A 24940-nucleotide genomic window follows, 5' to 3' on the forward strand; every position below is an offset into this window, starting at 1 on the left:
CTTCTGCTACCATTTCTTTCAAGCCGGCTACGCATACAGTTTGACGCACACGTTCGATAAATCCAATGTATGACCCACACCGAATGCTCTGCAACGCAATGCTGCATGGCAAACGCAGTTTTTCATTGGAAATTCTTGTAATTCTAGTTTACCAAAATGCAATAACGCTGTCGGTGTGATGGAACTGTCAGTCTATGGTCAGATGAAACTTCTCAAGTACACCCTGGGATCCTAGTACCCCTGGTTGGGAACCACTGGACTAGAGCCAGGTGTCTGGGGAGAACTTTGCATGACACCCGGAACCAAGATAGCGGCCTACCGCCAGGGGGCGCTTGCTGTTTGGCCCCAGTGCGTCCTAGCCACGCATGCGCCCAAAGTCCAGGCCTGACCGTCTCGTCCCCCAGTGCTATCATGTCTGCCGTCTGAATGGTTTGTATTTGCTATCCGGCTCGTTTGAAAAAGTATCTGGTGGAGGTCGAGTGGGTAAGATAAGCAAAGTGGAAGTTGTGTGAAGTGTATTTAGCTAGCTGGCCATGTCCATAATTTCATTGCAACATTGGCTAGTACAGAATTGAAGATTGAGCTTATAAACGAGGTAACGTTAACCTTCTAACGTTAGCTAGCTACCTGAATTAGCAGCGTGTATATCTTTCAGCTAATGTAAACCAAGCCGAATAGCTAGATTATTTGTTTTGTCTGACCTAGCTAACTGTACATGCATTTTTAAATAACATTACGGCCAGTTAGGACTTGTAAATGCCTCTAAAATATTGCATTTAGCCAGCGTCCACGCTCATGTCATGTAGCTTTAGCTTGCCAATACAATAGCTGATCACGGCGTTAACGTTCGTCAACTAGCTAACTACGAAGGGAAAAAACTACCTAACTAATCTAGCATCCTGCGCTTGGGGTTTTTGGTGTTTTCAAAGTTATTGAATCGTTGATACAAGTCAGTTACTCTGAATAAAATCGATGAATCTCTGATCCCAACAGAGAAATACAAATCCGCCATGGCGGACATCAAGAACTTCCTGTATGCTTGGTGTGGGAAGAAGAAACTAACACCCAGCTATGACATTCGAGCCGCTGGAAACAAAAACCGACAGAAGTTTCTGTGTGAGGTCAGTTGAATTCTTTCATATATGTCTATCTGCAAGCATCCGGTAAATAACAGAAGTAGCATATAGTTCATATATATAAAATATTTGTTATTCCTCTTCCAAGGTTCGTATTGAGGGATTCAACTACACTGGAATGGGAAACTCCACCAATAAGAAGGATGCCCAGGCAAATGCTGCTAGAGACTTTGTCAATTATCTTGTCCGAGTTGGAGAAATGAATGCAGCAGAAGTCCCAGCCCTTGGGGTCAGTTATAAAAAATCTCACCGAAATAGGTGATCAATGAAACGTCACAGTGCAGAGCGATTCATTTGGCTGCTGGGGGACAAGGAGACCCACAGCTCCGCTAAATTCATTGACAACTTCTTGCCGTTTTCCATGGATTGTTAATTAAATAAATGTGAACTATTTGGTTATATTATCATCCCCTCTTGAGCATAGTAAGAACTACACATTTCTGATTATTCCATTCAAAACAGTTGCACATAGTGCTAAATATCATCAGTTATACTGCAAGTAACTACATACTTTTCATTATCAGTAAACATCAATTGATCATGTAAAATTCAGATACGTGAGCATAGCCTCACGATATCTCTCAATATTGGCCACCATTAATTAATTAATATTTCAGTGACATAAAATTACAGTGAACTATATCTGACAAGTGTGAGTGGTTCAGGGGCCAAGCACTTTAATAATGTTGACATATTGCTTTACTAATTTCATATGTATATACTGTATTCTATTCTACTGTATTTTAGTTAATGCCACTCCAACATTGCTCGTCCTAATAATTTATATATTTAACTCCATTATTTTTCTTTGGATTTGTCTTTCGTGAATTGTTAGATATTACTGCACCGAGTGAGCTAGGAACACAAGCATTTCGCTACACCCGCAATAGCATCTGCTAAATATGTGGCCAATAAAATTTGATTTAAGTGACTCTCACTTATCTGAAATAACATGATCAATTGATGTTTACTGATAATGAAAAGCATGGAGTTAGTGCTGTATAACTCTAATAGGGCTAAAAGGATTAGTCGGAAATGTGTAGATAGCTAATTCTGACATTAACATGGTTCTAACGTTTATTTAACAATCCCTTGAACAGCACATAGTTATCAATGTTTTTACCAGAGCAAGGGATCTCCTTGTCACCCAGCAACCAAATTGAACGCTCTGCACCATTTTTTACATTTTGTTGATAACAAACCATACTTTTTATCATCCAAGATTAAACATTTGGTGATGGACATGTTATTACGGTATTAAACATTATTTTCCTGTTAATAGGCAAGTGGACCTGACTTCAGTGTACCTGACTGTGGAGGAGGGGGTGAAGGAGGGAATGTTGGCTTTGGAAGTCTTCCTCCAAGTGGACCTATCCCTCCTCACCTGGTTGTGAAAGCTGAGCAAGGTACTTGGTTGACTTCACCAAATGCTTGTAGGTCTGTACACAGTCTATGTTCTGTTAACTACATTCCCATGGTGTCATAACTCATCTCGTTTAACTTTTGCTTCAGTGAATGCACCTTCTGCGCCAGTCCCAGGTGTCACTGGTTTGGGATATTCGGGCGGTAGCGGCAATTTTTCCGGAGGTGGCACAAACAGCAATGCTCCGTGGGATCGTGGGGCCAATCTAAAGGACTACTACTCAAAGAGAGATGAGCAGGAGGCACAGGCGGTAGGACCTGTCATTTCACTAAGGCATTGTTTCATATCTATTAGCTATCTTTATGCTGAATTATATTTAATCTAAGAAGTGCATTTGTAGTAATTCAGTCTTCACACATGCCTGATTTGAACCTTTTGAAGTGTTTATTTTCCCCATCAAGACTCTGGAGTCTGAGGAGGTAGATCTGAACGCAGGACTCCATGGCAACTGGACTTTAGAGAACGCCAAGGCCCGTCTGAACCAATTTTTCCAGAAGGAGAAGAATCAAACAGATTACAAATACAGCCAAGTTGGGCCTGACCACAACAGGTCAGGAGGATGGGAAAATATTTTGGTCTGGAAGTTGATCGGTTAGCCTGGTGGAGCCAGCCTGAACTCTGGTAATGCAGCGACCAGGCTGGTTCCAATAGGATATTTTCCATAGATTCATTTATATACTAGTTTATCAGGAATATTGCTCCAAAGCATTCATGACAAACCAAAGAACCTTTGCCTTGCCTGTAGACATACAGGTAACTGCCAAAATAAAGTGTAAATGAGGGATACAAAGTATATTGAAAGCATGTAATTCCACACAGGTGTGGTTCCTGAATTACTTAAGCATTTAACATCCCATCATGCATGTTTTAAAAATGCCCAGTTGCCCATTATTTTGGCTACCATGGCAAGAAGAAGCAATCTCATTGACTTTGGAAGAAGCGTCTCCAAGGAGCATAGGAGGTTTAAGGGGTGTTTGTGTGTGTCTTGGTTGCCGGATCTCAACCCAAAGGAACACTTAATTTGAGATTCTGGAGCGGTGCCTGAGACAGCGTTTTTCATCACTATCAACAAAACACCAAATTATGAATTTTCTTGTGGAAGAATGGCTTCGCATCCCTCCAATAGAGTTCCATACGCTTGTAAAATCTATGCCAAGGCACATTGAAGCTGTTCTGTCGACTCGTGGTCCCATGCCCTATTAAGACACTTTATGTTGGTGTTTCCTTTATTTTGGCAGTTACCTGTACATTAGTTATGGGGACTGTATGTTTTTCTGCTGGACTTATATGGAGACAGAGCCCTCCTGGGTGTGCGGTTAACACCTGAGAGATCTCGGTTAACTTTTCTCAAGTCATTTTGGAGCTATTTATACCTCAACCATAGAGATCCTGTAATCCCATAATTAATTATATGATCTCTGACCTCAACCAATACCTTACTAGTACAATATCGATCCTATTTTAATTTAACTGGCCTCGGTCAGTAATTCTGAATGAGAATAGTAGTGGAGATGTGATGCCAGAATTCACAACCTACCTTGTCAAGACATGTGACATCCTTTAGGCTGCACTAAAGTTGTTATATGGTTGCATCCACAATGGGGGATGGAATGGGCAGATTATTGTGTGGTTTTGATTTCTGGTATCACTTGTTCCACTAGGGATGGGGCAGTGGCTGAGGTGATAAAGTTGATTGAAGTCTGGCAGAAAAACATACTGGCTCCCCCAAGGGCAAGGGTTATCATCAGACTGGACAATAGGCTTCTCAAGCTCAGAGGTCAGTTGGTCCAATGATTGATACATGTTTTATCTACTGTAAAAACACGAGTTACACATTATTCAGATTTTTCATAGAAAGTGAATCAGGCTTAGTAACATTATGGATGATGGTGTTTTTTTGCTTCTACTTCAGGAGCTTTATTGCTGAGATGCAGTTATTTGTAAGACAGCTTGGCAGAAGTAAGTACAAACTTTTCATTGAACACAAACTGAATTGTCTTATCAGATGTAAAATGCTTTGTTTATGTTTTTGAACAGGAGTCAGAAATATTAGATTTTTCCATATTCAGGAGAAAATGTAAACACAACCTAGTTTAGTAGCTTTCTGGAGACAACAAATATGTGACTTCAGAATAAGAAATACATTTTCATTTGTTTTGTAGAGATAATTGCCCGCGAGCATGGCTCTAACAAGAAGCTTGCAGCACAGTCCTCTGCGCTGTCTATCGTCCGTCAACTTTACCATCTGGGTGTCATTGAGCCTTATTCTGGCGTCACTAAGAAGAAAGAGGGGGAAATTGTATGTAACGTGTGTTACTGCTGATAAAATATTTGGAGTTATTACACTGATTTATTAATGACGTGGTCTTAATGTTGTATGTTTTGTTTGTTCACCTTAGTTCGAACCTTGAGACATATAAAATAAGTATGCAGCAAGTCTTTTTAACTTTCAGTTGAACCTTGGTGTCTTCACAGTTGGAAGCTTTTGAGGTGAATGTGGTGGATGAACTGCAACATCAGCTGCAGAGTATGGCCCAAGAACTGGGTGTTGCAATTCCACCTCCAGTAAGTCAAATTTATATGACTACATTTATTAACCTTCATACAGTTTCAATTAGTGTCTGTCCTATCACACTGAAAACCAAAGAAAAGTACTTTGTCATTTAATATGAGGATTATTTCAACCTTTTTCCCTGTCCCCAGCCACCTGATCCAAGTACTCCAGTGTCTTTGGTCCAAGGGAAGATGGCTGTGTTTGAACCCTCCCAGAAACAGAGCATGGCTGGGGTGGTGCCCTGGTCCCCTCCGCAAGTCAACTGGAACCCCTGGACCAGCAGCAATATTGACGATGGACCACTAGCATTTGTGTGTCAAAGACTTGTTTCTAGCTGTACATTTACTAAAAGAAATGCAACAATATATCTGTGTTTTCTACTGTTATTCTCTACATAATCTGACCTTTCTCAAAACGAAAGCAGTCTATTTTGTCATGGTAGGTCGTCCATCCTATCTAAAAGTATCATTTACGTTTCCCCCTAGTGCACCCCAGAGCAAATCAGCACTGACCTCCATCATGAGCTGACTTATCAATTGGAACAAGATCAAAGCCTACAGAAGGTATGTTGTTGCCCTCACTTAACTGCGATTAAGTTATTCCTAATTAAAACGGGACAAAGACACACCCTGTTTGGGGGGATTTTCACATTTTATCCTTAGAATGGCTCTTTGGAAGTAGAGTTGTTGACACGTATTTGATATTTGTATCTTAAAGCATCATTGAGAAATAATGAATTGAATTTGGAATATTTGTACATTTTGGCTGCACCCAGGCCTCCTTTAAGACTCCATAATGTTTCATATATGTAGGTGCTACAAAGTAAAAATTGGTGTCATATGAAGCTTTACCGCTTGCCCTGTAATATTAGTATTTAGATTTACGAAAAACAATTTGCATTTAAAGGTGCAATATGCCGAAATCGCTCTTTGCCATTTCCTGGTTGCTAAAATGCTCATGGTTCGCACAATTTTAGTTTGTGACAAAACAAGCAATATATTGTGGAGAATCATTGTACCATCTAAACTGATGAAATGTCTTTTCTTGTTTGAAGCTGGTGTACAAAATCGAAAGAAAAAGATGCAAAAACTAAACTTATGAATGGGAGAGAGCGCACATAGAACAGATCTACCGCTTCTTAGATTGGCTTTCAACCTGAATGACAGATCCACAAATCACATATCTATATGAATTTGGTCGCCCAAAAAGATAGGTATTCAGACTCCTTTACTTTTCCCACATTTTGTTACGTTACAGCCTTATTCTAAAATGAATTAAATAAATAAAAATCCTTAGCAATCTACACACACTACCCCATAATGACAAAGCGAAAATGGGTTTTTAGTAATGTTTACAAATTTATTAAAAAAAATATAAAAACTATACCTTATTTACATAAGTATTCGGACTCTTTGCTATGAGGCTCAAAATTGAGCTCGGGCGCATCCTGTTGTCATTGATCATCCTTAATGTTTCTACAACTTTGTTGGTGTCCACCTGTGGTAAATTCAATTGATTGGACATCATTTGGAAAGGCACACACCTATCAATAGAAGGTCCCACAGTTGACAGTGCACGTCAAAGCAAAAACCAAGCCATGAGGTTGAAGGAATTATCCGTAGAACTCCAAGACAGGATTGTGTCGAGGCACAGATCTGGGGAGGAGTTTAAAAAAAATGCCAAGCATTGAATGTACCCAGGAACACAGTAGCCTCCATCATTCTTAAATGGAAGTAGTTTGTAAGCACCAAGACTCTTCCTAGAGCTGGTCACCCGGCCAAACTGAGTAGTCGGGGGAGAAGGGCCTTGCTAAGGGAGGTGACCAAGAACCCGATGGTCACTCTGACAGAGTTCCTCTGTGGAGATGGGAGAACCTTCCAGAAGGACAACCATTCCTGCAGCACTCCACCAGTCAGGCCTTTATGGTAGAGTGGCCAGACGGAAGCCACTCCTCAGAAAAAGGCATATGACATCCCCGCTTGCTGTTTGCCAAAAGGCACCTGAAGATTCTCAGACCATGAGAAACCAGATTCTCTGGTCTGATGAAACCAAGATTGAACTCTTTGGCCTGAATGCCAAGCGTCACGTCTGGAGGGAACATGGCACCTTCCCTATGGTGAAGCATGGTGGTGGCAGCATCATGATGTGGGGATTTATTTCAGCGGCCTGGGACTGGGAGACTAATCAGGATTGAGGGAAAGATGAATGGAGCAAAGTACAGAGAAATCCTTGATGAAAACTGGCTCCAGAGCGCTCAGGACCTCCGACTAGGACGAAGGTCCACCTTCCAACAGGGCAAAGACCCTAAGAACACAGCCAAGACAATGCAGGGTTGGCTTCGGGACAAGTGTCAATGTCCTTGAGTGGCCCAGCCAGAGCCCGGACTTGAACCCGATCGAACATCTCTGGAGAGTCCTGAAAATCCCTGTGCAGCAACGCTCCCTATCCAACCTGACAGAGCTTGAGAGGATCTGCAGAGAAGGGAAGTGCTGAGTAAATGGTCTGAATACTTACGTAAATGTAATTTCTTTTATACATTTTTTTAAATGAGCAAAAATGTCAACCTGATTTTTGCTTTGTCATTGTGGGGTATTGTGTGTAGATTGATGACAGGAAAAAGCAATTGAATCATTTTTAGAGTACGGCTGTAACCTAACAAAATGTGGAACAAGTAAGGGGTCTGAATACTTTCCGAAAGCACCGTACCTGTTAAAGCTTTAATTTATGAATATTGAAAATATACCATTTTTGATTGGGCTAATTGTTCAATATATTCTTGAGCATACTATATTCTACTGGCATATCAAAGTTCCAGAGTGGGATCTCTGATACTTTTAGAGTTATGATCCAATTAGTAAACATTACCAATGTGAAAATGGATTCAAAATGGTCACCCTTTGCTGGTGATTTGCAGGATGTAGACTGATACAAGTAATATGAGGGGTGTGATTGGTTACATTGCCTACTATGCCAGTTTCTCTGTATACAATTGGCCATAGCATTAAAACTATCAGAGATCCTGCTCTGGTACTTTGATATGCCAATAGTCTTAGAGGAGGCGGCCTGTGCAAGGCCAAAAAGTCACAAATATTCCAACTTCAATTAATAATGTGTTAATATGCTTTTAGATGAATTGTAAAATATATCTTCCTTCAAATTACCATTCTATGGATCAAATCAGAAAAATGTTGAAATTTTTTGGTCTGGCTTCGTGACGAATCACTCAATTATCTTGAGTTAGTGTTAAATTATGTCCTGTTATCAGTCCCTCCGGGATTCCTGGTTTCTGTGATCACATGTTTTTGTGTGCCAAATCAACTTTTCCCCGCATATTATGTGAGAGCTTGCAAATTTGACCAATCACCACACTTTTTCCACAAACAGTCAAATCATCGCAATATTATCACATAAAACTGACCCACCACAGCAGTACAAAAAGAGGGCTCACAATTTCAACATTTTTCGCATATGGTTCAATCAAGCCACATATCAACAAACCTTTCCCACATCGGCACATTTTTGTGACAAATTGGACAATGGTATATTGCTATGCAAAATATCAGAATTTTGCATGGGACTGTGTTGTCTGACTGTCATGCAAAAACGTGTCTCCTAGGTCATTGGGGAGCGAGACGGGCTTCCAGTGAAGAAATTTGAGGAGGAGATAATGGCTGCCGTTCAGGGCAGCTCAGTGGTGATCATTCGAGGGGCGACCGGCTGTGGCAAAACCACCCAGGTTCCTCAGTACATCCTGGATCAGTTCATCAAGAGTGGGAGGGCGTCCGAGTGTAACATTATTGTAACCCAGGTAAGACTCGAAATTAAATGTTCATGTATTTGAATATTTTCCTTGCTTGTGATGGGATAATGCCTTTGTAGTCCAAAATGGGAAATGTTGTTTGTGGCATTGTGTAAACATTAAGACATTACAAACACAGGCCTAGGACATAGTCTGTTACATACAAGATAAATAGAATATTGAAGTGCAGATATCTGAATGACTGCTATTTCACGGTAACCCCTTCCCTTCTTTGTCAGCCCCGGCGTATCAGTGCAGTGTCTGTGGCTGAGCGTGTTTCCTACGAGAGAGGAGAGGATGTCGGTAAGAGCTGTGGGTACAGCGTCCGCTTTGAATCCATCCTCCCACGACCCCATGCCAGCATCATGTTCTGCACTGTTGGTAAGGGTCTCTTATTTTAATTTGTTATTCATAATTAAGTTGTTTTATGTAGTTAATACAACTGGGGTTGAGAATAGCTCAGGTTGAGAATAGCAGAAGGTACATGGAATTATATGAATACTATATAGCATAATTTGGTGTATTTCTCTATTTCCAGGTGTGTTACTGCGGAAGCTGGAAGCAGGCATTCGCGGGATCAGCCATGTGATTGTGGATGAAATCCACGAGAGAGACATCAATGTACGTATGTCTGATGGCCCCCCCCCCCAACAAATTGTAATCCTTCGGGGTACCGATTGAGCCTAGTTCTGGACTAAAAAGTACTCTCAATGAAGAGTCTCAATTGAGAATGGTTTGTAGTCCAGGACTAGGCATATTCTTTGTCTGGGAAATCAGCCCTCGGTGTACTAAAGTAAGTAATGTTTACTTTTTGCTCTTCCCAGACTGACTTCCTCATGGTGGTGCTGAGGGACGTGGTCCAGACCTACCCAGAGGTCCGCATCATCCTCATGTCTGCCACCATCGACACCACCATGTTTAGAGAGTACTTCTTCAACTGCCCTGTCATCGAGGTGTTCGGCCGCACATTCCCAGTACAAGGTAAGAGCTCAGTCAAATGGAGCTCGCAAACTTTCTTAAATCATCTAACCTTCATATCTTCCAGTGTATTATGGGCTTGTAATGGATAGCTATGAATGGTTGTATCTTTTCCAGAGTACTTTTTGGAAGATTGTATTCAGATGACACATTTCATTCCACCTCCGAGTGATAGAAAGAGGAAGGACAAGGATGAGGAAGGAGGAGATGAAGAGGTATGGAATAGTATTTTGTCGGTCATAAGCACAGAGAACCATTTCATTTAACCACTGTGTGTTCTATGGAAGTGTGTTCTATGTGTATGTTTCTTCCTCTTGTTTGTCACAGGCCAACTGTAATGTGATATGTGGGCCAGAGTACACCCCAGAGACTAAGCGCTCTATGGCCCAGATGAATGAGAAGGAGACTCCCTTTGAGCTGGTGGAGGCCCTGCTGAAGTACATCGAGACCCTCCAGGTGGCCGGGGCCGTGCTAGTCTTCCTGCCCGGCTGGAACCTCATCTACTCCATGCAGAAACACCTGGAGATGAACCCACACTTTGGTGTGTGGTCTCAATACTAATCAGTGGTTCTCCCATAGAAAAACTGTTGGTCAAAGTATTTGGATTGATGTCAACAAATGCATTGTTTTCATTTTAGTCCCATATCACCCAAGTTTCTGCCATATAAATGCTGTTGATTGTAATTGTAATGACACCAGTGAATTGACTTGTTATTAATTTTGTTTCACCCAGGGAGTCAACGGTACCTGATTCTGCCTCTCCACTCTCAGATCCCCAGAGAGGAACAGAGGAGGGTATTTGAGCCTGTGCCTGAAAACATCACCAAGGTCAGTCAGGCAGGGTCTCTGGGTTTTTCCTGTAAAGGTTTATAATGATTTATCTGTTATTGTTGTTTTTGTTATTTATATTTTATCCTTTTCAGGTGATCTTGTCAACAAACATTGCAGAGACCAGTATTACTATCAATGATGTAGTATATGTCATCGACTCTTGCAAGTAAGTTTCTCACTTGATATACTGTATTTTAAATTATTAAATTATCATTGCACGGGAGTGTAGCTACTAATGACCCCAATTATTTTGTGTTTTCTCTAAGGCAGAAAGTGAAACTGTTCACGTCTCACAACAACATGACCAACTACGCCACAGTCTGGGGCTCCAAGACCAACCTGGAGCAAAGGAAGGGTCGTGCCGGCCGCGTCCGGGCTGGCTTCTGCTTTCATCTGTGTAGCAGAGCACGCTTCGACAAGTAAGTCTCTGGGACCCGTTGCATAAAACATCTTAAAGGTGCAATATGCAGAAATCGCTCTGCTATTTCCTGGTTGCTAAAATTCCAATATTTAGCCTAATTTCAGTCTACAAGTGTAGAGAATCATTGTATAAAACCGCTGTGAAATATATTTTCTATCACCAAAAATATTGTATTTTCAGCTGTTTGAAGCTGGTGTACAAAGCCAAAAATAAAAGACGCAAGAACAAACCTTAAGAACGGGAAACAAAGAAATATTTCACACAGAACATATCTACCGCTTCTTAGACTTGCTTTCAATGAGAATGACAAATCTATAACTCACTTTTTTATGTGTGTTTGCTTGGGTCTTCTTGGTTATGAAGCTACAAGCTTAGCACACCTGTATTTGATTTTTGTATTTGAGGAGTTTCTCTCATTCTTCTCAGCAGATCCTCTCAAGCTGTGTCAGGTTTGATAGGGAGCGACGCCGCACCGCTATTTTCAGGTCTCTCCAGAGAAGTCCGGGCTCTGGCTGGGCCACTCAAGGACATTCAGACACTTGTACCGAATCCACTCCTGTATTGTCTTGGCTTTGTGCTCACGGTCATTGTACTGTTGGAAGGTGAACCATCGTCCCAGTCGGAGGTCCTGAGCTCTCTGGGTCAGGTTTTCATCAAGGATCTCTCTGTACTTTGCTCTATTCATCTTTCCCTCGTTCCTGACTAGTCACCCAGGCCCTGCTGCTGAAAAACATCCCCACAGCATGATGCTGCCACCACCATGCTTCACCGTAGGGATGTTACCAGATTTCCATCAGACATGACGCTTGGCATTCAGGCCAAAGAGTTCAATCTTGGTTTCATCAGACCAGAGAATCTTGTTTCTCATGGTCTGAGAGTCTTTAGGTGCCTTTTGGCAAACTCCAAGCGGGCTGTCATGTGCCTTACTGAGGAGTGGCTTCCGTCTGGCCACTCTACCATAAAGGCCTGATTGGTGGAGAGCTGCAGGAATGGTTGTCCTTCTGGAAGGTTCTCCCATCTCCACAGAGGAACTTTAGAGCTCTGTCATAGTGACCATCGGGTTCTTGGTCAGCTCTAGGAGGAGTCTTGGTGGGTCGAAACGTTTTTCATTTAAGAATGATGGAGGCCACTGTTTTATTGGACCTTCAAAACTCAGACATTTTTTTGTACCCTTCTCCATCTCGGAGATCTATGGTCAATTCCTTTGACCTCATGGCTTGGTTTTTATCTGACATGCATTGTCAACTGTGGGAACTTAGACAGGTGTGTGCCTTTCCAAATCATGGCCAATCAATTGAATTTACAAGTGCCTGAGCCTACGAGTGATACGGCCAGACAACCCTGGTATACAAAGTGCAGTGGTGCGTAAGGTTTTTGCAGTTTAAAATACATCTCAAAGCTCCATGGTAAAGGGTGTCAATTGATCTCAAACACTGAGCGGAAGCATTCATATATAAAATATCCCCTCTAGTAAAGGCATAAATGTAGCTGATACTAGCCTCCTTCAGCTTCAATTTTTTCAAAGTTGTTGAATATGCAATTAAAATTCCAAGATATTTATGAGGTTACAACCTCAATCTCCTTGCCCTGGCGGGTAGTAATAGGTGAAGTTTCAGAGGTCTATTTCTTGCTTTAGAAAACACCATTCGTTTAGTTTTGTCAGTATTGAGGATAAGCTTCAATTGACACACGGTATGTTGAATAGTATAGAAAGCAGTTTGCAACTTCTGGAAAGCTTGTGTAAGAGACGAGGCACAACAGTAAATAACAGTATCATCAGCATAAAAATGAAGTTTTGCATTTTGGAAATGTTTGTCTAAATCATTTATATAAATAGTGAATAGGAGAGGACCAAGTACAGAGCCTTGGGGCACATCATTAAAGACAGGCACTGAGTTCTATCGGACAGATGGTTAGCAAACCATGCAACTGCATGCTCTGAAAGACCTACACTCGACAAACTCTGCCTTTTAGTATAGCATGATCAACTGTATCAAAAGCCTTAGCGAGATCAATAAAAAGTGAGACACAGTGCTGTTTTTTGTCAAGGGCTTCAGTGATATCATTTAAAACCTTCATGGCTGCTGTAATTGTGCTATGCTTCTTCCTGAAGCCTGGTACATTGATAAAATAGAGTTAGTAAATAAATAAAAACTCTTTTAGCTGTTCACTCAAGGGTTTCAAGTATTTTCACTGGGGGTGTCAGCTTTGAGATTGGCCTATAATTATTTAAAAGAGTTGGATCTCCCCCTTTTAAAAGTGGTAGGACAAATGCTGGTTTCTAGATTTTCGGAATTTCATTACATTCCAGGGTTAGATTGAACAGATATGTAAGTGGTTCAGCTATGAAATCAGCTGCCAGATTTAAAAAGCAGCGATCCAAAAGATCAGGACCTGCAGGCTTTCTCTGATCTAAGGATGTCAGGGCTTTATGTACCTCCTGCACTGAGAATGGCAAAAAGCTAAAGGTTTGACCAGGTCTCACTGGTTCATCCACACAGGGTTGTACAGAGACAGAGGACACTGAATCAATCAGCCTACCAGATGATACAAAGTGCTCATTGAAACAATTCAGCTTTGTCATATACAGCAACAGAGTCCTTCAAAAGACATGACAGTAATTCATTAACATTACTCTTACCAGACATCGACTTAATAGCCTTCCAAAACTTTCTAGGGTCATTCAGGTTATCAGTGGTAACATACATAAAATATTCAGACTTGGCCTTCCTGAGAAGAAAAGAACACTTGTTTCTTAACTGCCTAAAAAGAAGCCAATCAGCATCAGAACATGATTTCCTTGCTTTAGCCCAGACTAGATTACGGTCGTGAATAATACAAGACCGCTCAGAAGAAAACCATGGATTATCCCGCCCTTTAACCCAGAACCTGCAGAATGGGGCATGTTTGTTTGCTTTTTGGGAAAAAACATCATGAAAGAATTTCCAGGCAGTTTCCACATCAGGAATAAGCTCAGTCTTGCTCTAGTCAAAATACAACAAATCATGAAAGAAAGCCTGCTCATTAAAACACTTCAAATTTCTCTTATGAATAAAACGCGGGTTTGTCTTAGGAACCTTAGTATTTCTAACAACACAATGGTCACTTAAATCATTACAAAAAACACCATCCACAGAATATTTATGTGGAACATTTGTCAATATCAAATCGATCAGGGTAGATTTATCTGGGCATTTAAGATTTGGGTGAGTGGGTGAGTTAATCAACTGGGTAAGATTCATAGAATTACAAAACATTTTTAAATCATCAGACACCGGCTTGAACCAACACCAGTTGAGATCATTTCACTGTAAAGAAGTTTAGACATGAGGTGCGTCAAAGAAGAAAATGCATCAGCGAGAGCAAAGGGGGGTCTATAACAGCCAATCACAGTTATAGAGAGCAGAGGAGTGTCTATAACAGCCAATCACAGTTATATAGAGGCCCTTTGAAACCTCACTATTCAAAGCAAGAAATTCCAACTGTTTACAAATAGTTTCAGACTTTGTCACACTTACAGGGAATTTAGTTTTTACATATATAGCCACACCCCCACCTTAACTCGATCAGTGCGATTAAACATTGTAACCACTTATACAAATATCCTTATCAAAAACAGACTTGCTAAGCCAGGTTGCAGAAAACACAATTGCATCAGTTGATTTAGCCCAAATCCTAACCCCATCAAAATCCTAACCCCATCAAAAAACAGGCTGCGTACATTTAAATGAAAAATACGAAAACCAGATCTTGATTTAAAATCAGAGGTGGTTTGGAGACATTGAATATCAGGGCCAGGGTTAGGCTGCACGTTACCTGATATCAACAAAAGAAGAATAACTAGGCACCTCTGTTTAATAACCTTGCACGGACTCTCTTTTTTAAGAGACCTACTGCAAGCGAATTCTACAAGTGAATTTCCAGACAATACAAAACAGTCATTTAAAACCATTAGACTTTGGTAGCGACACATTCGTACTGTTCACATGCCACAAATACATCGGCACTTGGACGAGTGTAGCGAGTTCCTGCAGACAAAATGTCTAATGGACGGGAGAGCACATTGTCAGATGTACTCACCCAGCGACAATGTTCGTTTTCTCCAGAGTTCAGTAAAGTCCGTGCACAAAGCAATACCATGAAAATTGTTTCGAAACCTGTTTTCGCTTTGTCATTATGCTGTATTGTGAGTAGGTTGCTGAGGAAATGTATTTATTTAATCAATTTTAGAATACGGCTGAAACATAACAAAAATGTGGAAAAAGTCAAGGGGTCTGAATACTTTCCGAAGGCACTGTCTTTACATAAGCACAACAGAACTGCAAGAAACAGCTCGGAATGTCTGACTGAAGTACGGCACATATGTACCTTTTTGTTTTTAAATTACTCATGTTCCAAAAAAAAAAATGCAGGACATAATTGTTTGGTTTATGGGACAATGGGCCAAAATGTGGAACTCTGCTGCATAATTCAGGACATGTGGTCACCCAAACTGTATAGTCTCAAAACATGGTTAAAACTATAATGTTCATATCATGTATGTATGGTCACTACATGCATCCATAGCTCTGTCCATGAATTTGAGTGTGTTTCCATTTCTCCAGGCCCATCCCTCAGCTTTTTACCAAAACACAGGCAATGTGATGGTTTGCTTCAATTAGTATTCTAGCTTTAACTTTTTCACTTAATTTAAGGGGAACATTAACTTAAGATGTTTCATGCAACTGGGCCCTGATCTCAACCCTCATTAGCGTTGAAGAGATGCCAAACTTCTGTACCCATATTCAAAAAGCCAAGTGCTGATCTCGGATCAGGTCCCTGTGTCCGTGTAATTTTATGAATTCTGCAAAACTGGTCTTAGATGAGCACTACTACTCTGAGATGCTATATGAATATAAACTCTGTTTTTTCACTCTTACCCTTTTATGTCAAAATTGAGTGTGATTTGAATTACACAAGTGATGAATGTGTGCTTCTGTTTCTACCCTTTTCTTCATCCCAGACTGGAGACCCATATGACCCCTGAGATATTCCGTACTCCTCTCCACGAGGTAGCCCTGAGCATCAAGCTGCTGAGACTAGGAGCCATTGGCCATTTCCTTTCCAAGGCCATCGAGCCCCCTCCCCTGGACGCGGTTATAGAGGCAGAACACACACTGAGAGGTGAGTCGTTTTTAGCTTTGACCTTAACAGATTTGTTTTGTCCTCTAGTGTTCTAGTAAACATTACCAACCACCTTGAATAGAATAGGGTTGGCATTTACAATTCCTTGATATATTTCACTAGAACTGGATGCTTTGGACACAAATGACGAGTTGACGCCGCTTGGTCGGATCCTTGCAAAGCTTCCAATCGAGCCGCGTCTGGGGAAGATGATGATTATGGGCTGCATATTCAAGTGAGTGCTGCATCAGAATTCATGCATGCATTTTGTAAAATCCTTCCCTAAATTACTATCCATATTGCCTCATCTCTATACACAGTTTCATATTTTCAACTAGAAATTGTTTAAATAGTTGGTGCTTTCTTTGCTCTGCTTTCTAGTGTTGGAGATGCGGTGTGCACGATCTCAGCAGCCTCCTGCTTCCCAGAGCCCTTCATCAATGATGGCAAGCGCTTGGGCTATGTGCACCGCAACTTTGCTGGCACCCGCTTCTCAGACCACGTGGCCCTTCTGTCAGTCTTCCAGGCTTGGGACGATGTGAGGTGAGTCCAGACTTCATAGAAACATGCAACATGTACATCTAGGGGCGGCAGCTAGTCTAGTGGTTAGAGTGTTGGGCCAGTAAAGGTTGCAAGATCGAATCCTCGAGCTGACAAGGTAAAAATCTGTCGTTCTGCCCCTGAACAAGGCAGTTAACCCTTGTCATTGAAAATAAGAATTTGTTCTTAACTGACTTGCCAAGTTAAATGATGGTTACAAAAAAATAATTACAAACAAACAATCCTCTCATGGATTACAATTAAACAGATGCAACTGATAATTGTGGCTGATACGATTGCAGACAGAACACCGTAATGCCATTCATTGCAGTAGGAAGAGGTGTCAGCTGAATGACCCATTTTTGTTTGGGAATTACAATCCTGTTCCTTCTCACTACCTGGCAAATGAAGGTTGTAACAGCTTGTTAACTTGTCTTTTTTTATTGTAGAATGGGAGGTGAGGATGCAGAGTCCAGATTCTGTGAACACAAGAGGCTCAACATGTCCACACTGAGGATGACCTGGGAGGCAAAAGTGCAGCTGAAGGAGATCCTCATCAACTCTGGCTTCCCTGAGGGTAGTTTTTTTTTTTTTACTGTGTCTCAAATGACACCATTTTCCCTATAGTACACAACCTGGTCAAAAGTAGTGCACATTATTGGGAATAGGGCAGTGGTGTAAGTACTTAAGTAAAAATACTTTAAAGTGCTACTTAAGTAGTTTTTTGGGGTATCTGTACTTTACCATTTATATTTTTGAATATTTTTACTCTACTACATTCCTTAAGAAAATATAGTACTTTTTACTCCATACTGTTTCCCTGGCACCCAAAAATACTAAGACAGGAAACTGGCCCAATTCACGCACTTAAGAGAACATCTCTGGTCATCTCTACTGCCTCTGATCTGGGGGACTCAATAAAAACACATGCTTTGTTTGTAAATTATGTTGGCGTGTGACCCTGGCTATCCAAGTTGTGCCAAATTGTTTGCTTAATCTATGGAATTTTAAATTATTTATACAGTACTTTTGATACTTAAGTGTATATTTTAGCAATTACATTTAACTTTTGATACTTAAGTATATTTAAAACCAAATACTTTTAGACAAGTAGTATTTTACTGTGTGACTTTTAATTGAGTAATTTTCTATGACAATTGGGTACTTTTTCCACCACTGGAATAGGGTGCCATTTGAGACGCACGCCATGTGAACAACCCAATAGTATTGCAGTGTTGGCATAATATACAATCACGTCTGAAATTGTTTAAAAATGTTTTTGATATTTTCATTAGAGTGCTTGATGACACAGATGTTCAATAACGTTGGACCCGACAACAACCTTGACGTGGTCGTCTCTCTCCTGACATACGGCTCCTATCCCAACGTGTGCTACCACAAGGAGAAGAGGAAGATTCTCACCACTGAGGGGCGCAATGCCCTCATCCACAAATGCTCCGTCAACTGCCCCTTCAGCAGCCAGGACATGACCTACCCATCACCGTTCTTCGTCTTTAGCGAAAAGGTAGGATCTCAAATTTAGAGGTCAATAACTACGTAATGTGAATATACTGGTGTATCATAGGTTGTTTACCCTTTTTTGTTGTTGTGTGAGCTAAAAGGGTCAATGTTCAGATATATATAAAAAAAAATCATCAAATTGGTCTACAAGCTGCAAGCAACCAAATGTTGTTGTTTTTTTCACCAGATCCGGACTCGAGCCATCTCAGCCAAAGGAATGACACTAGTCAGCCCACTCCAGCTGATCTTGTTTGCCTCCAAGAAAATCACATCAAACGGGGAAATCATTGAACTGGATGATTGGCGAGTGTAGCTACTATCTTTTAAAGTGGTGCAATAGTAGAATTTTTTTTTTCTGCCTATATACCTACACTTCTAAAAAAAAGGGGTTAGATTGAGCATGAAAATCGTGAGATCAAGCTGATAAAACCACTGTTTGTATTCACAGGATCAAACTGAAGATACCGCATAATGTGGCTGGCTGCATAGCTGCTTTGAGGGCTGGAATGGAGGCACTTGTTGTAGAAGTCACCAAAGACCCTGAGTACATCAAACAGCTGGATCCCACAAACGAGCGCATGCTCAACATCATCCGTCAAATCTCCAAGCCCTCTGCAGCTGGGCTTAACCTCATGGTCAACAATAAACGGTAAGATAAACACATCAGCTCTGGGGGGGTAGGAACATTTAGCCTGCATCCCAAATGGCACCCTATTGCCTACATAGTGCACTGCTTTTGACCAGAGCCCAAGCAGCCAGTTTGCTAAACATCAACAAACATGACATACCTTACATACTTGTAGTGGTAATAATGGATTAGTTTACTCTGTGTAGATTATCAACCTTTGTGCACAGTAATGGACAGCATTGTGTTTTGAATACCAAATACAGCTGGTTTACATGTCTTGTCCTTATCAGTTTTGGAGATGGTCCACGTCCTCCCAAGATGGGCAGGTTTGACGGAGGAGGCGGTGGAGGATACCAGGGAGGAGGCGGTGGAGGATACAGGGGAGGAGGTTACAGAGGCGGTGGAGGATACCAGGGCAGCGGCGGATACAGGGGCGGTGGTGGAGGTTACAGAGGCGGTGGTGGAGGTTACAGAGGCAGTGGTGGAGGTTACAGGGGTGGGGGTGGTTATGGAGGGGGAACAGGGGTGGGGGTGGTTATGGAGGGGGAACAGGGGTGGGGGTGGTTATGGAGGGGGAACAGGGGTGGGGGTGGTTATGGAGGGGGCCAGGGATATTAGGGCATTTGAAGGTTAGCTTTTTAGATGTTGTTCATTACATGACGTTTGAGTAGTGTTTTTGGCTGTAATGTTAGAAGTGGTTCTATGTAAGGATATTTTAGTTTTACCTTTTGTGATCCCCCGAAATCAAGGTTTTCTCCTGGTATTAAGCATTTAAAAAAATAAAAAGTAATTTGTTATAGTTTGGCTAATGGCAAATTCCAAAAGTATTTCATGCCATGAGCCTAATTTTGTCAGTGATATACAACTCAAGTATGTTTCCTGCCATTACTAAGTAATAAATAAAATACATTTTTTTCAACACTGCAAGATTTTCTTAGCAGTTCCTCTGTAAAGCCCAATTCATTTTGAATAACACATTTTATTGAAATGTTCAAAAAGTGCACGTTTGTTTATAGGGCTAGTGCATACAAAAGCTGGGATCTTTCTCTGAAATATAATCTAACACTTGAAACAAATCAATCAACCTAAAGTAGTAACGTATGTTACATGGCAAGATACTGAGCAACAGCTACATCCAATAAAATTGTCAGTCTGGTTACTTAAAACAATTTAACTATTGTGTACAACACATTTATGCTACAATCCTAGACTCAGGAATTCACCCACATTTTGCGCAGCAATCCTATATCGCCCTTGGTGTTTGACTCCAGTTTGTTTGTGGTGATCTCCAAACTGAGTTTCTGCAGGGCCTTGGAAAGATAATCTGTCTCGTTCTTGTCCCCACTGGCTGTCTGCTCCAGGTCCTCACTCGCTTTGTACAGATTGTCAGGAACAAGAATGGTCACGCCATACCCGTGGTTATCATGAATGTGATTGTCGGTCAGCTTCAGCTGGGGCTGAGGGAGAACCTGTGAATAGAAATAATTGTCACTGATCTATCCTTGGTTTTCTACTTGAGTTGTCACCAACATAACAGTGAAGCTAACAGCCACCTATTTAATTAGGTCTCAGGCTCTGCTTCACTGTGCCACATTTATTACACGTACTACAATAGCACTGATATCAGATGTATTCATCATGCTGCTGACAATCTAGGGTTCCTCCTTGATTTAAAGGCTTAAATTGATTCCTTCCTCAGAATCCCCAATACATCACCTCACTGGAATTTAGTGGCATTTCCACCTATACATTTTCCCCTCACATGGAACAGCCATAATGCTGTAACTGGAAGTACTGTATACTATACCTTGAGATTGATTCCACCCTGTGAACCTTTCGAGTCTTTCGCCAGCTGGTTGCTGCAGTGATGGATTTCATTCCGATGCAGCTCTGCAATGCTGCCAGGGTACAACTCCACCCCTGCACCCTGAGAAGGTCAAGTAAATCTGTGCTCATTTTCCTAGTATGTCTGGAGAGAACTTTGTTGTATTTTGCATGTGGCCCCTTAATTTACATCGCTATATCAACAATCAGATAAGCCATGTAACTCAAAGGCAATCTTTCAAAATTACAACTCTACCTTTGCACCAGATATCTCACAGTTCTTCATGACCAGAGAGGCTCCAGTCAGGACACACACTCCTGTGCCTTGACACTTCAACACGCAGTTGTCCAGGGTCAACTGTCCCGACTCCACCACAACAATGCCATCACAGGTTCCATGCTGCACCAATGTCAGGTTCATGAGCATCACCTTGGAGGCTTTGGACGCCACAAAGTTGTCATGGGATGGGTCAGAGTAGAACAGCACCTCTTTTCTTTCTCCTTCTCCTGCAGAGTATAGAACCATTGAGGTATGAAGGTCAACTAATGCTTAACTATCACTTGTCAGGTGTTAGCTTTACTTTAACGGATATGCAGATATTTTATGACAATGAATATAAAAAAGTAATCGTATTTACCCTTTATTGTGATGTCGTCTGTGAGGGATGCCAGCGCAACTGCGTGGTACTCTCCTGGGAAGACCACCACCGTGTCCCCAGAGAAGCAGGAGTCCAGAGCGGCTGACAGACTGTCATGCTGCTGGATCAGAGTGTCCGCCGAGAAGTTCTTGATCTAGGGTCACAATGAAATAAAGATAACGTTTTGAAATAACTGAGATAAGCTGCAATAAATCAAGTTAAAAACAAACATTTTCGCAAAAACAAAACAATTACATTACTGCAGTGAATAACACCAGATCCAGCACACCAACCATGTCTGTTGTCATTATCTGGGCAACGATGTGTGTCACAATCCTTCCAGATGTTCTCTGCCCCTTTCTGCGTTTGTAGATCCTTGGATAGAAGGGTCCATGGCTCCTAAAGACGTTTAAAGCAATATCTTAGTATTAAATCAACACTATGGCTCATTACAAGAACTGCTGACAAAATAACAAGATTAGTTGAGCAGCAATACTAGCTGTTTTACACCGTCAGCACTGGTAGTTGGGTGTTGAGAAAAGCTAGGACCAAAGATCATATCTTACCTGAGTCGCAGGTCTTCCCAGAACTTCAGGAGCCCACAGAGCATTGACATTTCGTAGTACTTTTTCCAGCACTCCACAGCCTCCCCTGGTAAGGCCTCCCCACGGATTTTGGTCTGGAACTTTGTCAAGTCCAGTCGTTTGCTTCGGTACTCCTCCAGGGTCTTGCGGTATCGCTCGCTGATTGGACCAGGGATGGTTCCATCCTGAATGTCATAATACCTGCAAACAAATACACCGCATAGTCCAGGTGAACATCATTCAACACAGCAGTGACACCATATCTAATCTTTGTGGCTTGTTTTTGGTTGGCTCTGCTGAAATGTGGAGGGTATGCTTACAGCTGTATGCGTTTCTCAATGAGTCCTGCATACTCGTCACATTCCTCCTCATCATCCCAGTCCCTCCAGAGAAAATCGTAGAAAAACCTGCAGGGAAGCATGAAGACAAAATCTGGAATTTGGATTTACACTGTATTAGAGGAGTTCCCTAATGTTATTCACCTTGCATGTTCCAGATACTCTGCAATGTTGTCTACATCAGCTCCCATCCCTTGTATGGGGTAGACATCCAAGATTGGCACAGAGTAGTCATGTTCCCTCAACACATCTTCAACCAACTCTCTTGGTAAGTTGGCAATGTTTGAGGAATATGGTTCTGCCACAGAAATGGACACTCGAAGAGGGAGGCTTTTTCCTTCGCATGGTGTACAGTTGACCTAGACAGCCAAAGTTCAGGTTTAGGAAAATGGTCAGACACTTTGCATCCCCATTGTGGCAGAATTGGGGATATGGTACTGTGATCAAGACCTGGGTGCTGTGTGGTTACTTCTTGAGCCATTGTTAACAGATGTAGCTAGCTACCGGTATTTGTTTGAAACGCCAATGTTAGAGGGAGCCCCTGTCAACTAAATAATGTTAACTGTGCCTGTGGCAGTGTGGCGTTAGCAAGCTAATGATTGCTGAGCAAGCTCATTAGTGACAGCGAATGTGAGCCACATAGAAATGGAATGAATAGAACAGGTGTCCCCATTCAAGTCAATGATAGCATAATGGGTGGACAAGCAGCAGTTGTGAGTGTACCAACAGGAGAAAAGCAAGAAGTAAAACCAGGAAGTGTAGCCATCAATATGTGCTGTGATTTGATTAAACTCAACTGACATTACAAAAAATACATTTCTTTGCATGAGCCACATCAGTTATCATTTGAATTAACATTCTACATTTACCATGGAAATGATTATCACAATACCAGGCAGCCATTTGCCATTTTATTCATTATATTTCTATGCTGAGCCACCTGTATCTAAATATTTGAAATTGAATCTGGATGTAACAACAAAACTACTAGCTAGTAATGTCAGTAATTAAAGGGTAGTGATATCTGGGACAGTCTAAACCCTAACCCTTATAAGAAGCATCCGGTTGTCGTTTCCAATCACTACCAAATATGGTGACGAGAGGTAGCCCAGTGGGAGAAGAGGTAGCGAAATGGATTTTAGCCGACATTATGCAACATTTCTCATCGATGAAACATTTGATCTCAATACGGGTTTCTGTACCCACAACTTGAATTTGTTACGAACCGAGTGGACTGCGTTTAGCAGATTATAGCCTTTGCCAAAGTTTTTCTATTTTTAAAAAAGTGTTGTTTAGGAGGGCAGGGGCGAGTTGAGTTACTCCGTACGCGCACTTCAGAGTAGGCGTTCCCTAACGGAAATATGCAAATATATGCTACAACGCGCCAATAGGATCTCGCTAGCTTGTGCTTGGTTCTGCCCATTAAGACTCATTTGTTCCCTTTGGAAACGACCAGCTGTGGTCTATCTTGGGTTAGTTATAAAAATCTTTGCCTTAACCCTTAAATTATCGTAATAATTTTAATGTTTAAGTTAAATGGGGTAGGGACTGGAACGTCCCAGTGATTCCGTATAGCAAGGGCCGTAATTAAATTATCTAACTTACGTCGACAAGCACACCCACGAATGGCAGGTCCCCAATATCGCAGTTTACTAACAGGACTTCTGGGGAAGTTTTCCACACTGCAGTCCAAGAGCGTTTGCTGGCAAGTTTTTCTATTATGTAGAAACTTATAGCTTCATCTGCATCTTCTGCCTGTTAAACATGCAAATAAAACATGTGTTAGCGTACTTGACTGAACATTGTTGGGTTGTCGGTCAGTTGACTCATTAATTAGCTAACTGGGTAGCTAAAGTAAGTGAACGTTATTACTAGCTAGCTAGATCTAGCCACTTACAGAACACTGGCCAATAATATGATCGCAAAAGAGAGCAACACGTTCATCGTAGGTGTATGTCTTGTTGGAGATGAAGATTTGTGGCAAGACTTGGGCCTCTTTAGCATCAAATGGCTCTTCGCTGTCAGGATTTGGCGCCAGAAGTTTCCTTCTCATAGGGACTTTATTCCTTACGATTTGAGGAGCGTCAGCAGCAGAGAATAATGTTGAACCATCATTATAGCTTGGCACCTCACTGTTCGGAATAGTACTGGTATGAGACTGGGCCTTTTCATGGGCCATCTCACTTGAGACAGGTATTTTAAAATGTTCCTTGCTTGCTTTCTGTGCTGTTTCATCATGAAAATCTTCCAGAGGAAACAAAGGATCAGGGGCACAAGTTGCCATTGTATAAGATTTGCTAATAAACGTGATTATTTTCGAAAATAAACCTAGTTCGCTTGCTTACCGTTAGCTAAGGCCAACGACTTTTGCCCCAGCACCGCGAGCCTGGGTTGGTTCAGATTTGAAAATTGAGCGCGAAACGATCACGAGGTACTAGCAGCAGCCGGAAGTAGCATGCGCCATCACAAAACGCTAAGAAAAGAACAGAATAAGTTTGTTCACAAGCTAACTATTTGATAAATCCAAGTATCTGAGTGACTCAATTGCAATTTTTCTTCTAG

The 24940-nt window shown here is 41.5% G+C and overlaps 2 protein-coding genes across 2 annotated transcripts; one reads left to right on the forward strand and one right to left on the reverse strand.

Annotated features, from left to right (window-relative positions):
- The first annotated feature begins 332 nt into the window (after positions 1–332).
- Positions 333–19612, forward strand: LOC112226963 (DEAH (Asp-Glu-Ala-His) box helicase 9). Its single transcript, XM_024391680.2, has 28 exons — positions 333–483; positions 994–1121; positions 1225–1365; positions 2419–2542; positions 2649–2809; positions 2961–3109; positions 4472–4518; positions 4722–4858; positions 5035–5124; positions 5263–5424; positions 5599–5676; positions 8730–8921; positions 9152–9293; positions 9451–9533; positions 9737–9893; positions 10008–10105; positions 10218–10431; positions 10624–10718; positions 10814–10887; positions 10988–11140; positions 16145–16305; positions 16429–16540; positions 16687–16848; positions 17295–17422; positions 18141–18370; positions 18554–18669; positions 18815–19015; positions 19285–19612. The coding sequence occupies exons 1-28, from the start codon at positions 366–368 to the stop codon at positions 19610–19612; spliced, it is 3981 nt and encodes a 1326-aa protein (XP_024247448.2). The 5' UTR covers positions 333–365.
- A 342-nt stretch (positions 19613–19954) lies between these two features.
- Positions 19955–24763, reverse strand: LOC112226964 (testicular spindle-associated protein SHCBP1L). The gene is made up of 10 exons (XM_024391682.2): positions 24276–24763; positions 23984–24133; positions 22523–22737; positions 22361–22447; positions 22023–22241; positions 21750–21855; positions 21457–21610; positions 21075–21325; positions 20802–20921; positions 19955–20463 (listed from the first exon to the last, which is right to left on the reverse strand). Exons 1-10 carry the CDS (start codon positions 24660–24662, stop codon positions 20206–20208), a joined length of 1947 nt encoding a protein of 648 aa, XP_024247450.1. The 5' UTR covers positions 24663–24763; the 3' UTR covers positions 19955–20205.
- Between the last annotated feature and the right edge of the window lie 177 nt (positions 24764–24940).

This window comes from Oncorhynchus tshawytscha, linkage group LG28 (genome assembly GCF_018296145.1).
Source record: "Oncorhynchus tshawytscha isolate Ot180627B linkage group LG28, Otsh_v2.0, whole genome shotgun sequence".
In the NCBI taxonomy this organism is placed as follows: domain Eukaryota; kingdom Metazoa; phylum Chordata; class Actinopteri; order Salmoniformes; family Salmonidae; genus Oncorhynchus; species Oncorhynchus tshawytscha.

Excerpts from the sequence above, each read along its gene's own strand:
- LOC112226964 (XM_024391682.2), bottom strand. The coding sequence starts at position 24,662 with ATGGCAACTTGTGCCCCTGATCCTTTGTTTCCTCTGGAAGATTTTCAT. Across the intron at positions 22,738-23,983 it reads TCGTGGGTGTGCTTGTCGAC|GTCAACTGTACACCATGCGA; the intron begins GTAAGTTAGATA and ends TTGGCTGTCTAG. Across the intron at positions 20,464-20,801 it reads AGGGTGGAATCAATCTCAAG|GTTCTCCCTCAGCCCCAGCT; the intron begins GTATAGTATACA and ends TTCTATTCACAG.
- LOC112226963 (XM_024391680.2), top strand. The coding sequence starts at position 366 with ATGCGCCCAAAGTCCAGGCCTGACCGTCTCGTCCCCCAGTGCTATCAT. Across the intron at positions 10,719-10,813 it reads TGCCTGAAAACATCACCAAG|GTGATCTTGTCAACAAACAT; the intron begins GTCAGTCAGGCA and ends TATCCTTTTCAG. Across the intron at positions 17,423-18,140 it reads CAACTCTGGCTTCCCTGAGG|AGTGCTTGATGACACAGATG; the intron begins GTAGTTTTTTTT and ends TATTTTCATTAG.